The sequence below is a fragment of the Manis javanica genome, chromosome 2 (genome assembly GCF_040802235.1).
Source record: "Manis javanica isolate MJ-LG chromosome 2, MJ_LKY, whole genome shotgun sequence".
NCBI classification, from domain to species: domain Eukaryota; kingdom Metazoa; phylum Chordata; class Mammalia; order Pholidota; family Manidae; genus Manis; species Manis javanica.
The window spans coordinates 60,780,500-60,796,307 of NC_133157.1; the positions used below are offsets into that span (position 1 = coordinate 60,780,500).

Sequence of the window (15,808 nt, forward strand, 5' to 3'; positions counted from 1 at the left end):
TACTTGCAAAAATGTTTTACCATCTCTGGTTTGCCTTTTCATTTTGATAAATGTTTTAGAAAGTACAAAAGTTTTTAGTTTGGATGGTATCCACTTTATTTTTATTTGCATTGCTTGTGCTTTTTTGGTGTCCTAAGAACACATTGCCTAATGCAAGATCACAAAGATGTATGTGTTTTCATCTAATTAGAAATTTTTTAACTAAGATTTTATAGCAATGCCAGTAAAGAAATTTTGAAAGGGAAAAAAGCACTCATAATCTTATCATTCAAGGAGTTACTTATTTTTGCAATGTGTCATCTCCTTGGTCAATGTATGCATATTTTCATTATTGCTATTATTTGTTTTGTTTCTGATTTTTTATGTTTATAAATGGTATTTATAATGTTAGTTTTTAAGATTAGTATAGCCAGCTTACTTTCCAATTGTGTAATAAAACTTCATGGTTTTGCTTTTCTTATATGATAAAACTCCAGTTAATACTGACACACATAACTTTTTGCTTCCACTGAATAACTTTCTTAGTATAACTTCTTCAGAATGGAATTATGGGGTCAAAGGATGTCAGCATTTTTACAGCTCTTTAACAATACCGTATTACTTTTAGAAAGCACTAAACTGTGCTTTGTAGGGTAAACATGCTTCAAGTTTTTTTCATTTATTTTGAAGTTCATACACATCATAAATTGAAAAATTTACATTGGCAATAATGTCAATGAAAATCCTCCTTCAGTAAAATTCAGGGTTAAGTTATATGTGTATTCCTTCATCTGAAAAAAAAATGGCACATCTAATGAGACATTTCGTAGTGATACTGAAAACTGGACCAGCCAGTTGCCTTGTTAAATGAAGATAAGTAATGACACTTAAAATTTGATATTTTATAGCATTCCCCACTTTAAGTAATAATAGTAAAATTTGTTAAATTTTCTTTAGGCTTCGGGAACAGGAAAGAAAAGAAGCAGAAGAAGCTAGTCAGAAGGAAATAGAAGAATGGGAGAGAAAACTTCTAGCTCAAGCAGGTCCAACTTGTATGGAGACCATGTGGGAAATTCCGGCTATTGGGCATTTCCTTTGTTTAGCCCAGCAAATTCTAAATTTGCCAGAAATTGTCTTTTATGAATTGGAACGTTGTCTTCTGATGCCTCAGTGTAATGCTTTTCTATCTAAAATAATGACTTCTCTGTTAAGTCCTCCTCATCGCAGACCTACATTACATCGAAGACCTACTTTGCCTTATAGGACGTGGGAAGCAGCCCTGAGACAGAAAGTACAGCAGTGGTACACTGCTGTAGGGCAGACTGAAAATCCTGATAACTGTGCTGAAAAACTGGGATTGTGTCCTCAGTTTTTTAGAGTTCTTGGAGAAGTTAATCCATTGGGAGAAAAACCCTTTCATGAACTACCTTTCTGTCAAAAAGTGTGGTTACTTAAGGGTCTTTGTGACTTTGTGTATGAAACACAAAAAGAGGTTCAAGATGCTGTACTTGGACAGCCTATTCATGAATGCAGGGAAGTTATCCTTGGTTATGATTATTTGGAGAATGCTTATGTACATTTTCCACAGTTCTGTGGTGCAGATGTAAGGATTTATAAACAGAGACCTTTTCAGGCCCCAGAATTTCCAGTTCCACCCATTAAAATAAAAAGAGTACCTCGGATTAAACTGGAGAAATTGAAGTGTGACTATATTACTACAAGTAATGGAGAACATAGGTGTAGTAGAGAGGGCCTGTCCTCTGCCTTCAAGAAAGAAAAGGAAATTAACTTTGATCCAGCTTACTGCCCTACTAAAATGAACTTGGATAATCATGACATTGCTGTTGAAATGGAAATGAAATCCACCTGTGAAATTAGAATTCGCAAGCCCTGCGAAATTAAAAAAGTTGATTGTTGTAAAGAAAATTTACAGAAACCAGTGAGTCCAGGGGAGGTTACTGGCTTTGGGGAGCCTCTCAGTCCAGGTGAAATAAGGTTTATAGAAAATCAGGAAAAATATGGTGAAGCTTCCAGAGTAAAGCCTGAACCTAGTCCATTAAAAGAAAATGCTCTAAAATCTTGCCAAATACATGTAAATGGAAGTCACAATGATCATCCAGAAATTAACTGCCACAGAGTTGTAAGGGACATTCTATTAGAGCAGTCACTGCAGAGCCACAAGAAACTCAAACTAACTAAAATGAGGGCAAAAAAGAAGAAAAAGAAAAAAAAGAAGTTAAAAGATGTTTTGAATGAAAACTTACAGAGAAAACGTGAAAGTCTTCATTCGCTTGCATTCAAGTCTTACAAACCCGAGATCCAGAATAAGTTATTGATCATCAAAAAGAAGGCAAAACACAAGAAGCACAAATCTGGTAAGTAAGCTAACACAAATGGGTGAGAATTACATTTAAGCTTACTTGTAATCATTCTTTCAGTTAAGCATCATGGAAGGCTTTGGCCGAATGAAATGTTATCTGTGTGCATGTGTGAGTGCATGTGTATGTGTTTATGTTTAAGGGTTAAGTTTTTTATGTATTACTCCCATGATTAAAACCCAGAACAGAAGAGTTTTTACATACATACTAATAACAAAAGTAACTGGTGGTGCCGTTCATTTTGATTTAATTCTCAATTTACAAATCTTTGGACATGTTTTTACACTTCTCTGGACCAATTTCTCCATAAGTGATGCTTTCCCTCATTTATGAGAAGTTTTTTCCCAGGCTAAGGACAGTACAATGCAATGGAAAAAAGTACTGATACCGGAGATAGTCTCAGGACTATGTAAAGTTTCATAGGAGCTAAGTTCTTACCTTTCTGGGTCTGTGTTTTTTTCCCACTTCATATGGGAGATGAATTGTGGTTTATCATGATTTGTGGATTTCAATTTTTTACTCCTTTCCGTACTAACAAAGATAATTAAGAAAATATTTGAAAATAATTTGATAGTGAACTGGCATGTGAGAATGAATTTTGTTTAGCTGATATAGTTGCTGTTATACCTTAGATATTTAAATTAAATAAAATATGTTTTTAAATGGTTATGTAATGTATTATTGGAAAGAAGTAGTATAAGATTTACCATCACAAATGGGCTTTATTGTTGAACTGAAAATTGCAGAGTGGTCCACATTGACCCAGTCAATGAAAAGTCACAATTTGTTAAAGTAACTGTCAGAAATAAAGCTTTCAAATTTTAAAAGCAATCCATTAGGCTATATAAATTGAGTTTGATTTGGCAAGTTCTGTTTGAAATGTTAGCTTCTAAAATATTAAATATTTAAAAATTTAAAATACTTTAAAATATGAAGTATTTTAAAGTTCTAAAGTATGTAGTATTTTATTAATACCATAGTTATCTAAAACCTCTTATAAGTGCTTATTTATGTCTAACCTTGTCATGGGTTCAAAGGTAATTATGACTTTGAGTTGTTTATAAAAAAATGTTGATGTAGTTCCTATACAGACTATACAAAATAAAATTTTTAACTGCTAAGGATTAGATTAAAAGGAATTTATATTGTAAGCAAATAAAGTATTGCTACATTTTTGAAAGGTAAGTTTAAAGAATGTTTTATAAGAGAGAAAATGTGTGGAGTTTCACGTCCAGTTCTAGGCAAGTGAATGAAAAAAAAACCCAGAAGTGAATTTAGCATGTGCCTGTATACCCTTTCTGAGCCTGTTTAGCTGGGGAGAGAATGCTTACCAGCATGAAATAGAAGGAAATAATGCATTTGCCTGTACATTTTGTCATTTTATCTTCAGAGCAAATATTACAAAGTCAGTTTTCAGTGACAAAAATACTTGGATCTGGCAAATACAGTTTTTCTCTCCCTTGGTACTCCTAGGTAAGCATATGCTGTATGCCAATTGTCTTTCATCACATACTAAACTACTTCCTGTTAAAACAGTGTTATATAAAATGGTACAACACAACAACAAAACATTTGATTTGCTTCATTTTTCAGTACACTTGTCCTTCTGAAGCTTTGCCCTGGGCTCCTTTAGTAGGTCTGAGTCACTGTGACCTTTTATAGTCAGTTTTGGGCATATCCTAATCTGGTGTTTCCTTTCTCACTAAAAGAGAGCTCTCTGGTCACAGGTTTGGGAAATACTCCTTTTACAGATTCACGTTGTGCATTGATACAGGTCCACTCTTGTTACCAGATATGTTTTGGAATTAAGAAATCATCAGATTTTAGAAGGGTGTTATGATGTATAATAATGTTAATTAGGTAACTTCACCAATGGAGCTTGGGATAGCCCCTGTAATCAAACATAATTTCTGCAGAAAAAATTTATGAATAGTCAGACCAAATGAGATGAAAACTACAAAAAATTTTTTAACAGTTCAGGTCAGATTTATAGATTATTATAAACCATATAAATTATTTTTTAAACTTTAGTTTTCAGAACCTTTTGAAGTTCATCCTTATGGGTAAATGATTCTGGACCTGTATTTTAAGGACTCTGGCAATTCCAGTCTTAAAAGAAAACTTTCGTTTTGTTCAACCCATTATCTTTCAAGTTTATTTAAACAGAGCTGTTTATTCAAATAATAGTGTTCTGTAGAATATACTTTGGGATAAGCTGTGTCATTCATGACTAATTTATGAACCTTCACTTAGGGTGGACTAAATTCTACATGTTGTTACTCTGGGCCATCTTATGTTAATTACATCAGACCTTGATTTTTGGTGGAATCTCCAAATTTAGTAAGCCTTCTTATTGTGCTGAGAGATGACTTTTAGTAGAAGGCACAAAGATACATTGGTTGAAATCATTTGATAATTTTAGAGCAGTATGAAGCAGTTTTGAAACTTTGAAGCATTTTTATTTTTCAGAATAGGGGTTTTCTCTCTGCTTTTTGAATTTTGAATTCATTTTTGATTATTAAGCCTGTTCCCTACTCTTGGAAACAGTATAGAATAGAAAAAGATTGGAATTTTCTCTGTTGTACATACTTAGAGCACCAGATACTTCTCCTTCCTAGTACTTATAAGTAATTTATTCTTAATAGTTCCATTTACTTCTAGGTTATTTTAATGATTGCCTCCTCTGTAACCTATAATATTCTTGAGGACAAAAGGATTATTTCTGGTTTTTGCATCCCTAGCACTTAACACAGTGACTGACACATTATGTAGGAATCTGTTGAATAAATATCCATAATATGGTTTGCCCAGATATAACTAAGATTAACCCCATAATATGTATCATGTCCCTTTCAAGGCATTTATATATTTTAGTATAGGATTATACTATACATAATGTACACATAGTTATAAAAACACAAAAATGTTTTATAATTAATGCATAAAGATGATCCATAAAGATGCATTAATTGTTACAACAAGCTTATGGTGTTTTCAGTTATGCATTCAACCAGTTTGGTTTGGAGAGTTTTTCCTTCTTCACATGGTCTTTTTTTTCAGCCAGATCATTTTGTGGTAGCTTCTCTAAACCGATTAAAAGAAATAAGTGGTTATTCTTGTATAGAAAGAAGAAACTAAGGTTCAAAAATGGTAAATAATCTCATTTTAATAAAGAACACAATAAAAGCTCTTGAGGGTAAATCAGTGTGAGTTATAGTATTCTGAGAAATTTCAAAAATGGTAAATAACCTCATTTTAATAAAGATACATAATAAAAGCTCAGGTCAGCGTTATATCAGTGTGAGCTGTAGTATTCTGGGAAAGTTTCACAGAGGATGAAGAATTTTGAAGAGTAATGGAGATTGGACAGATGAAGAATGGTTAAAATGTTAGTAGAAGCATGGAGGTATAACTGAGCCAGGTGTCACTGAAAAAATTAGCACCGAGGAAAACAAGGAAAAGTTGAGAGGTTGATGTTTTAGAGGCTGTTTGAATGATGGGCATATGCTGTTTTGGAGTTGTGTTTTTCTGGGCACAAGATCCTATTTTCAATAATTGAGTCAGAAGCCCAGTGCAAGGGAAATGCACTTGAAATAAGATATATCAAATGTGTAAAAAGCAATGAACTGCTTTATAGGGAATGGCCAAGAAAGTAATGTAATCTACAGTATTTTATTTATGCAGGCCTATATTTGTGAAAAGGTATATAATTCTGTCTCTAGCACTGTAGAACCTAACTATGTGTGTTATGATGAGGAAAATTTTTGAGGACAAAAATAACATTTTGAGGACCGTCTCAAGATGCCAACACATAGTAAGAGAGTGAAAGAATTGACTATACTCCATTTCCTTTTATTTTAATGCCTTCTAATTTTTCCCTTCCAGAGTTAATACACCTAATGCTTACTGTGTGCCAGGCAGTACTCTAAGCCTTTATACATATTGCCTCATTTAATCTTTATAAAAACTCCCATCAATTAGTGCTATTATTGTCTCCATTATATAGGATTTATAGATTTAGAAAATGGGCACAGAGAAGTTTATTAACATGTCCAGGGTCACACAGCTAGTAAATGACAAGATTAAGAAAAAGAATCTTGCAAGTTCATTAGGACACTATTAAAGAGCTATAGAAAGAAGCTGGCAGGGTTCAGATGAGGGGCTAGAAATATAAGCTTAAGAAGAGGAAATTCTGAATCCAGTAAGGAATGATTATGTGACTTTCCTATCACATCAACAGAAGAAAATAACATTTTGAAAGAGATAGTGCAGTAACCAAAATTTGACAACTGGTTAAATATCCTAACTAAAGGGGGGAAAAAAGAAATAGATGTTCAGCAGTTACTGAATTATAAGATAGGTTTAAAAAAATTGCCAGTATGATAAGAAATCTGCTGTTAGGCAAGAAGAGTAGAAGGAATATCAGTTGTTTTTTTAGGGTCTATTTGCTTACTTAGAGATAGTACATTCCAGAAACTTCTACAGAATATAAATATTAGCTCAAGACATGTACATTGAGTAAATATAAGTCAAATTTAGACTCCAGTTCTCTGACTTCATATTCCATGCACTTCCCAGGTATATTATTCATTACTACAAAAGTCCTTGGGATTTTACTTTAAACAGTTATTAATATCTTTGTATCCATTCACTTATGATTCCTAAAATGAAAGCATCAAGAGAGCAGTGAATGTGTTGGGATATTATTTAAAAATGAAAAAGCTAAATCTAAGAGGGCATTGAAATGGAAGTCTCTGAATGGTCCAAGCAGCCAAGGAATCAAGACAGGGAGCGAAACCAGGTAAAGGAGTGGGGAAAGATTAGGAATAAGTGACTGTGGAAAGAGGAGTTGGTTTGGGAGTGAATGTGGAGATACATGTCTCCACATTATAGATACTGAAGTTTTATGCCTAAGGGTCTTGCCAGTGGGTTTCAGCCCTGGGCAAGTTCGCTATGGATCCAATGTGACCAAAGAAATGATAGTAGACCATTCTTGGGGTGAAAGGGTTGTACCCAACTTTATTTCCACGGTGGCAGGTCAGTCACTAAAATCCCATCCACTCAGAGCAAGTCTGAATTCAGCAAGCTGGTCTCTGTCTCTGGGTCTCTCAGCCTGCACAGCCGTCCTCTGGGCCTCTCTGCTCACACATCCATCCTCTGGGCTTCTGTCCTCAGCACTGCCACCGCTCCAGTCTCTTCTCTGCTCTCCTGCAGCCTTGAAGGCGTACCACCTTGTTGGCCAAAGCATTGGGCGGAGCTCTTTATATATAGAATCAGTAGCAACGTATTGCCCACACATGTGTAGTGAGCTAGCCAACGAGGGCCAGGTGAGAATCCTGGCCACAGGAACTTCAATTTTATCCACACTAAGTTATTGTGTAAAATACATGTTTAATTATATTTTTTACTCTCAAGTTGGGTTTTCTTTTCCAGAGCTTTTCCCAGCATACTTTTTTCAGTAGGCTGCACTTGTAGCATTAATTACTAGCCCATATTAAGATTTCCTTATCCATTTTCCAGGCACAAGTCCACACTCACTTTTTGCCCGTGTCCGTTTTAGGCTCAAGAATTCTTTTGAAATTCCGTGTATATTTTTAACTGACATCTGACCTCACAATCCTAGATCTGAGAATTATATTCCGTTTTATGAGACGAGGTGGTTTAGGGCAGTGGGAATAAAAGACTCAGGATATGTCCAAGTAAGTGGTAGAAGGGAAGCCCACTGCGGGGCAATATGTAACTTGCCCTTTAAATATCTTGCCTTGGAGCAAAACAGGTCACTAAATAAAGCCTGTGTGGTTTTGTAGTGTCCTATGCTCCATTTTAAAAGTAGTATTTAGTAAAAAGAAGAGCTGTATTCCTGAAGAATACAGGAAAATTGCATTCAGATTGTTTTTATGAGGATATAGACTGAAGGTGTTAAGTAATTGTAAATGTGAATCTTTTAACCCTAATTAAAAGGAATGCTCTGAAATCAAAGCAGATCACATCCCTGCAGATGGTTTGGAAGAATGCATTATTTTAGCATAAAGAGATCTCAGCTTTGAAGACAAATCTAGTGCAAATTATACACTCCAGTATATATTTGCTACACGTACTCCATAAACTGATTTATCTGTTTGTAGCCTGTTTTTTCATCTGTGAAAAATAAGGTATTACCTATTTAGTTGTATTATTACATTACAAAGATTAGTCGGAATAGAAAATGCATAGTACCTGACATGGTGTCTCACATGTGGTAGGAGTCAATAAATGGTAACTGATTTTTGAGAGGTTAGAATTACATAATGGAAAGAGCTTGTACTTTGGAGTTAGTATACCTAGCTATGGTGCTTACGTACAGTGTAACATTTGTAAGTCCAGGGAAAGGAAATCCCAGGGCAAAATACCTCCAAAAACCAAAATCAATTGAAGGGAGAAATAACGTTTAAAATACATCTAACTGCTTACAAACTGCATTCCGGGGCCGTTTCTCTCTTTCCTGCTCCAGCAGAAGAAGCAAAACCGGCCCTCCCCCTCACCTCTCAGGTACAGATAAGCCCTCCAGTTGCCCAGGTAATTACCCACTGATATGGAGATGAACTTCTGTCCACCCCTGAGGAATGATGCATATGCACCAAAGCCATATAGTTCTTTTCTACCTCTTAAAGTCTATTGATATGTAGATGTACTAAAGACAGCTGAGATATTCTGAAAAATATTACAGTTTTACCCACACATTTAAGTAAGTTAATCTTTTTGATCTTCAATTATTTCACATTAAAATGAGGTATTACCTGCCTTGGAGGGTTGTTTTGAGGATTAACTGAGATAATTTATATAAATCATCTTAACAAGTGTATGACACATAGAACACTCTCAATAAATGTTAGTTTTCTTATTTTTTTTTAAATGGCATGTTTGGACAGTTTACTTTTTCTTTTCCTCTTTTTTTATTAAGGTATTATTGATATACACTCTTATGAAGGTTTCACATGAAAAAACAATGTGGTTACAACATTCACCAATATTATCGTGTCTCCCCCATACCCCATTGCAGTCACTGCCCAACACTATGGTAAGATGCCACAGAGTCACCATTTGCCTTCTCTAGGTTACACTGTCTTCCCCATGATCCCCCCCACACCATGTGTGCCAATCATAATACCCCTGAATCGCCTTCTCCCTCCCTCCCCACCCACCCTCTCCCACCCCTCCCCCTTGACAACCGCTAGTCCCTTCTTGGAGTCTGTGAGTCTGTTGCTGTTTTGCTCCTTCACTTTTGCTTCGTTGTTATACTTCACAAATGAGGGGAATAATTTGGTACTTTTCTTTCTCTGCCTGGCTTATTTCACTGAGCATAATATCCTCCAGCTCCATCCATGTTGTTGCAAATGGTAGGATTTATTTGTTTCTTATAGCTAACAGTATTCTGTTGTGTATATGTACCACATCTTCTTTATCCATTCATCTACTGATGGACACTCAGGTTGCTTCCATATTTTGGCTATTGTAAATAGTGCTGCAATAAATATAGGGGGTTCCACAATGGTTGAACTAGCTTACATTCCCACCAGCAGTGTAGGAGGGACCCCCTTTCTCCACATCTTCTCCAGCATTTGCTGTTCTTAGTCTTTTCAATATTGGCCATCATAACTGGTGTGAGGTGCTCATTGTGGTTTTTATTTGCATTTCTCTCATAATTAGTGATGTGGATGGAGCATCTTTTCATGTGCCTGTTGGCCATCTGAGTTTCTTCTTTGGAGACGTGTCTGTTCAGATCCTCCACCCATTTTTTAAACGGGTTATTTGCTTTTTGGATGTTGAGGCATGTGAGTTCTTTATATATTTTGGATGTTAATGACTTGTTAGATATGTTATTTACAAATATATTCTCCCATACTGTAGGATGTCTTTTTGTTCTGTTGATGGTGTCCTTTGCTATACAGAAGCTTTTTAATTGATAGAGTCACATGTTCATTTTTGCTTTTGTTTCCCTTGCTCGAGGAGATTCATTCAGAAAAAAGTTGCTCATGCTTATATCCAGGAGATGTTTGCCTGTGTTGTCTTCTAAGAGGTTTATGGTTTCATGACTTACATTCAGGTCTTTGATCCATTTCGAGTTTACTTGTGTATGGAGATAGACAATAATCCAGTTTCATTGTTTTGCATGAAGTTGTCCAGTTTTGCCAACCCCAGTTGTTGAAGAGGGTGTCATTTCCTCATTGTATGTCCATGGCTCCTTTATCGTATATTAATTGACCATATATGCTTAGACTTATAACTGGACTCTCTAGTCTGTTCCATTGGTCTGTGGGTCTGTTCAGCCTGTGCCAAATTGTTTGATTACTGTGGCTTTGTAGTAGAGCTTGAACTTGGGGAGGGTAATCCCCCAGCTTTATTCTTCCTCCTCAAGATTGCTTTGGTGATTTGGGGTCTTTTATGGTTTGGTTCCATATAAATTTTAGAACTGTGCTCTAGTTTGTTGAAGAATGCTGTTGGTATTTTGATAGGGATTGCATTGAATCTGTAGATTGCTTTAAGCAGGATGGCCATTTTGACAATATTAATTCTTCCTGTCCATGAGCACAGGATGTGTTTCCATTTATTGGCATCATCTTTAATTTCTCTTATGAGTGTCTTGTAGTTTTCAGAGTATAAGTCTTTTACTTCCTTGGTTAGGTTTATTCCTAGGTATTTTATTCTTTTTGATGCAATTGTGAATGGAACTGTTTTCCTGATTTCTCTTTCTGCTAGTTTATCATTAGTGTATAGGAATGCAACAGATTTCTGTGTATTAATTTTGTATCCTGCAACTTTGCTGAATTCAGATTTTAGATCTAGTTTTGGAGTGGATTCTTTAAGGTTCTTTATGTACAATATCATGTCATCTGCCAACAGTGACACTTTAACTTCTTCTTTACCAATCTGGATGCCTTTTATTTCTTCGTGTTGTCTCATTGCCTTTGCTAGAACCTCCAGTACTATGTTGAATAGAAATGGGGAGAGTGGGCATCCTTGTCTTGTTCTTGATCTTAAAGGAAAAGCTTTCAGCTTCTTGCTGTTAAGCATGATGTTGGCTGTGGGTTTGTCATATATGGCCTTTATTATGTCGAGGTACTTGCCCTCTATACCCATTGTGTTGAGAGTTTTTATCATGAATGGATGTTGAATTTTGTCGAATGCTTTTTCAGCATCTGTGGAAATGACCATGTGGTTTTTATCCTTTTTGTTGATGTGGTGGATGATGTTGATGAATTTTCAAATATTGTACCATTCTTGCATCCCTGGAATAATCCTACTTGATCATGATGGATGATTTTTTTAATGTATTTTTGGATTCAGTTGCTAATATTTTGTTGAGTATTTTTGCGTCTATGTTCATCAGGGATATTGGTCTGTAATTTTCTTTTTTTGTGGTGTCTTTGCCTGGTTTGGTATTAGGGTGATGCTGGCCTTGTAGAATGAGTTTGGGAGTATTCCCTCCTCTTCTACTTTTTTGAAAACTTTAAGGAGGATGGGTATTAGGTCTTCACTAAATGTTTGATAAAATTCAGCGGGAAAGCCGTCTGTTCCAGGGGTTTTGTTCTTAGGTAGTTTTTGGATTACCAATTCGATTTCATTGCTAGCAATTTGTCTGTTCAGATTTTTCTGTTTCTTTCTGGGTCAGTCTTGGAATGTTGTATTTTTCAAGAAAGTTGTCCATTTCTTTAGGTTATCCAGTTTGTTAGCGTGTAATTTTTCATATATTGTCAATAATTCTTTATATTTCTGTGGTGTCCGTAGTGATTTTTCCCTTCTCATTTTTGATTCTGTTTATGTGTGTAGACTCTCTTTTTTTCTTGATTAAGTCTGGCTAGGGGTTTATCTATTTTGTTAATTTTCTCAAAAACCAGCTCCCACTTTCATTAATTCTTTCTATTTTATCCTTCTAGATTTTATTTATTTATGTGCTGATCTTTATTATGTCCCTCCTTCTACTGACTTTGGGCCTCACTTGTTCTTCTTTTTCTAGTTTTGTTACTTGTGAGTTCAGACTATTCATATAGGATTGTTCTTCATTCCTGAGGTTGGCCTGTATTGCAATATACTTCACTCTTAGCACGGCCGTCACTATGTCCCAAAGATTTTGCAGTGTTGAATTATTATTGTCCTTTTTCTCCATATATGACGTGATCTCTGTTTTTATTTGGTCATTGATCCATTGATTATTTAGGTGCATGTTGTTAAGCCTCCATGTGTTTGTGGACTTTTTCATTTTCTTGTGTAATTTATTTCTAGTTTCATACTTTTGTGGTCTGAGAAGCTGGTTGATACAATTTCAATCTTTTTGAATTTACTCAGGCTTTTTTGTGGCCTGGTATATGATCTATTCTTGAAAATGTTCCATGTGCACTTGAGAAGAATGTGTGTCCTGCTGCTTTTGGGTGGAGAGTTCTGTAGATGTCTGTTAGGTTCATCTGTTCTAATGTGTAGTTCAATGTCTCTGTCTCCTTACTTATTTTCTGTTTGGTTCATCTGTCCTTTGGAATGAGTGGAGTGTTGAAGTCTCCTAAAATGAATGCATTGCATTCTGTTTCCCCTTTTCATTCTGTTAGTGTTTGTTTCACAAATGTTGGTCCTCATGTGTTAAGTGCATAGATGTTTATAATGGTTATATCCTCTTGTTGGGTTGACCCCTTTTTCGTTATGTAATGTCCTTCTTTGTGTCTTGTGACTTTCTTTGTTTTAAAGTCTATTTTGTCTAATACAAGTAGTGCAACTCCTGCTTTTTTGTCCCTATTAGTTGCATGAAATACCTTTTTCCATCCCTTCACTTTTAGTCTGTGTATGTCTTTGGGTTTGAAGTGAGTCTCTTGCAGGCAGAATATAGTTGGGTCTTGTTTTTTTATCCATTCACTGACTCTGTGTCTTTTGATTGGTGCATTCAGACCATTTACATTCAGGGTGATTATTGATAGGTATGTACTTATTGCCATTGCAGGCTTTAGATTCGTGGTTACCAAAGGTTCAAGGGTAACTTCCTTACCATCTATGAGTCTAACTTATCTCACTTAGTATGCTATTACAAACACCATCTAAAGGTTGTTCTTTTTTTCCCCCTCCTTTTCTTCCTCTGTTTTTTATATATTAGATATCATATTCTGTATTCTTTGTCTGTCCCTTTTTATTACCTCTGGTGACAGCTATTTAACCTTAGGAACACTTCCATCTATAGCAGTCCCTCCAAAAATACACTGTAGAGATGGTTTGTGGGGGGTAGATTCTCTCAGCTTTTGTTTATCTGGAAATTGTTTAATCCTTCCTTCAAATTTAAATGATAATCTTGCCAGATAGAGTATTCTTGGTTCAAGGCCCTTTTGCTTCATTGTATTAAATATATCATGCCATTCCCTTCTGGCCTGTAAGGTTTCTGCTGAGAAGTCTGATGGTAGCCTGATGGGTTTTCCTTTGTAGTTGATCTTTTTTCTGTCTCTGGCTGCTTGTAATAGTCTGTCCTCATCCTTGATCTTTGCCATTTTAGTTATTATATGTCTTGGTCATTGATTTCCTCGGGTCCCTTGTGTTGGGAGATCTGTGCACCTACATGGCCTGAGAGACTGTCTCCTCCAGATTTTGAGGTTTCAGCAATTACTTCCTCAAAGACACTTTCTATCCCTTTTTCTCTCTCTTCTTCCTCTGGTACCCGTGAAATACGAACATTGTTCCTTTTGATTTGGTCACACAGTTCTTTCAGTATTCTTTCATTCCTAGAGATCCTTTTTTCTCTCTGTGTTTCAGCTTCTTTATATTCCTGTTCTCTAATTTATATTTTATTTATTGTGTCCTCCACTGTATCTAATCTGCTTTTCATACCTTCCATTGTGTTCCTCAACGATTGGATCTCTGTCCTAAATTTGTTCCTGAGTTCTTGAATATTTTTCTATACCTCCAGGAACATGTTTATGATTTTTATTTTGAAATATCTTTCAGGAAGATTTATTAGTTCATTCTCACTCAATCCTTTTTCTAGTGTTGAGATTTTGCTTTGAACCAGGTTCCTTTGACATTTCATATTTGTATGTGGTGCCCCCTAGTGCCCAGAAGGTCTACTTTCTGGAGCTGCTCAGCCCCTGGAGTGATGTTGGGGGTTGCAGGATAGTCGTGCTGGTGCCTGGTGGGGAGGAAAGAGCTGTTTCCTGCTTCCTGGCTGTTATGCCTGTCTCCACTGCCATAACCAGTGGGCCGAACACACAGATGTAAGCCTCTGTGCTTTGCATTTGTAGTTACTTTAGGCCGGGCTTCCCTCTGGCTGGCCTGATACCAGGGCAGGGTTTGCCGGTTTGCAAACCTGGAGCAGGCTGGCTGGAATGTTAGTTTTCTTACTACCACTCCTAACTGACGTGTGGAACTCTTTGGTAAATTATTTAAAGTCATTGTCAATGTTTTCCTCATTATAAATGGGCTCAAATGAAACCTCAGAATTGAAAACAATTCTCGCTTTTAGAATTGTAAGCAGTCTATCTTCAGTTGTAGAATTTTTGATGAAAAGTGTAGATTATGGTATTTCAGAATCATTTCTCATAACTTAAAATATGCTAAATGCTGTTAATACCAATGAAACATGTGATTTCTATCTCAGTAATTCATAACTAGTAAGGAAGAGAAACAAACAGATAATTATAAAACTTTGTGTTAACGTTAATGTATGTACAAAGTAGAATGGCAGCACAAATGGCATGAACAAGAAAACTAAGATGAAGGAGGAAGAAGTAAAAGAATTTGAAGGTTGAAAGATAATGAATATTTGTTTAGATTCTTATCTTAGTTCAACTAAAGGAGATAACTAAATCACCATGTACCTAGCAGTAGTCTAACTCCACATGTTTTAATTGATTTAATTCTCACAAAGAAGGTCCTATCATTACCCCTGTTTTATAGGTGAAGAAACTGTACAAGGAGATAAAGCAATTTGCTCAGTCTTGTAGCAAGTAGGCAATTAGAGCTGGTCTTAAAACCCAGGTAGTTTAGTTCCTAAACTCAATCTCAAAACCACTACCCAATACTACCTCCAGTTACTTAACAGTATTTAAATACCCTAAATGACATGGTGAAAGCAAATAACTAGTAACCATCTCCCCTGCTTAACCTATTCAAATACAGTAGCTACTAGAGCTAACTGAGATTTTAGTACCTGAGTTTAGTGCCTGTGTGGTAATAATAGAAACATTTGGAATTAACAGGATGACCTCTGTTGTGCTTATAAGTACAAAATCAGATGTTTCATAAAAAGCTGGTGGAACAGTGCTGGGGGATGGGGTGGAGGGGTAGAGATTAAGGAAGGATTTCATTTTCTGGAAATTGCAGTTTTTATAGGCTTACCAGACTTAGATTGGTAAAACCATTCATTCTTTTCCCATGAAGTTTTAAAAATGGTGAAAGTAGTGTATAAAGTAAAGGTGTCTTGGTTTTCAGATTCATGAGTCCCCTTG

At 35.8% G+C, this 15,808-nt stretch overlaps 1 protein-coding gene across 6 annotated transcripts in view; it reads left to right on the forward strand.

The window, feature by feature from the left end:
- BRD10 (bromodomain containing 10) overlaps positions 1-15,808 on the forward strand; it is a 191,256-nt gene that overhangs the window by 60,569 nt on the left and 114,879 nt on the right. For all 6 annotated transcript variants that reach the window (XR_012127733.1, XM_073228564.1, XM_073228563.1 and 3 more), the window contains one exon: positions 937-2,354. Coding sequence is in view for 5 of the 6 variants with exons in the window: in XM_073228564.1 (XP_073084665.1) it covers positions 937-2,354 (1,418 nt within the window). In the remaining variant the exon portion in view is untranslated. The remainder of the gene's footprint in view (positions 1-936; positions 2,355-15,808) is intronic.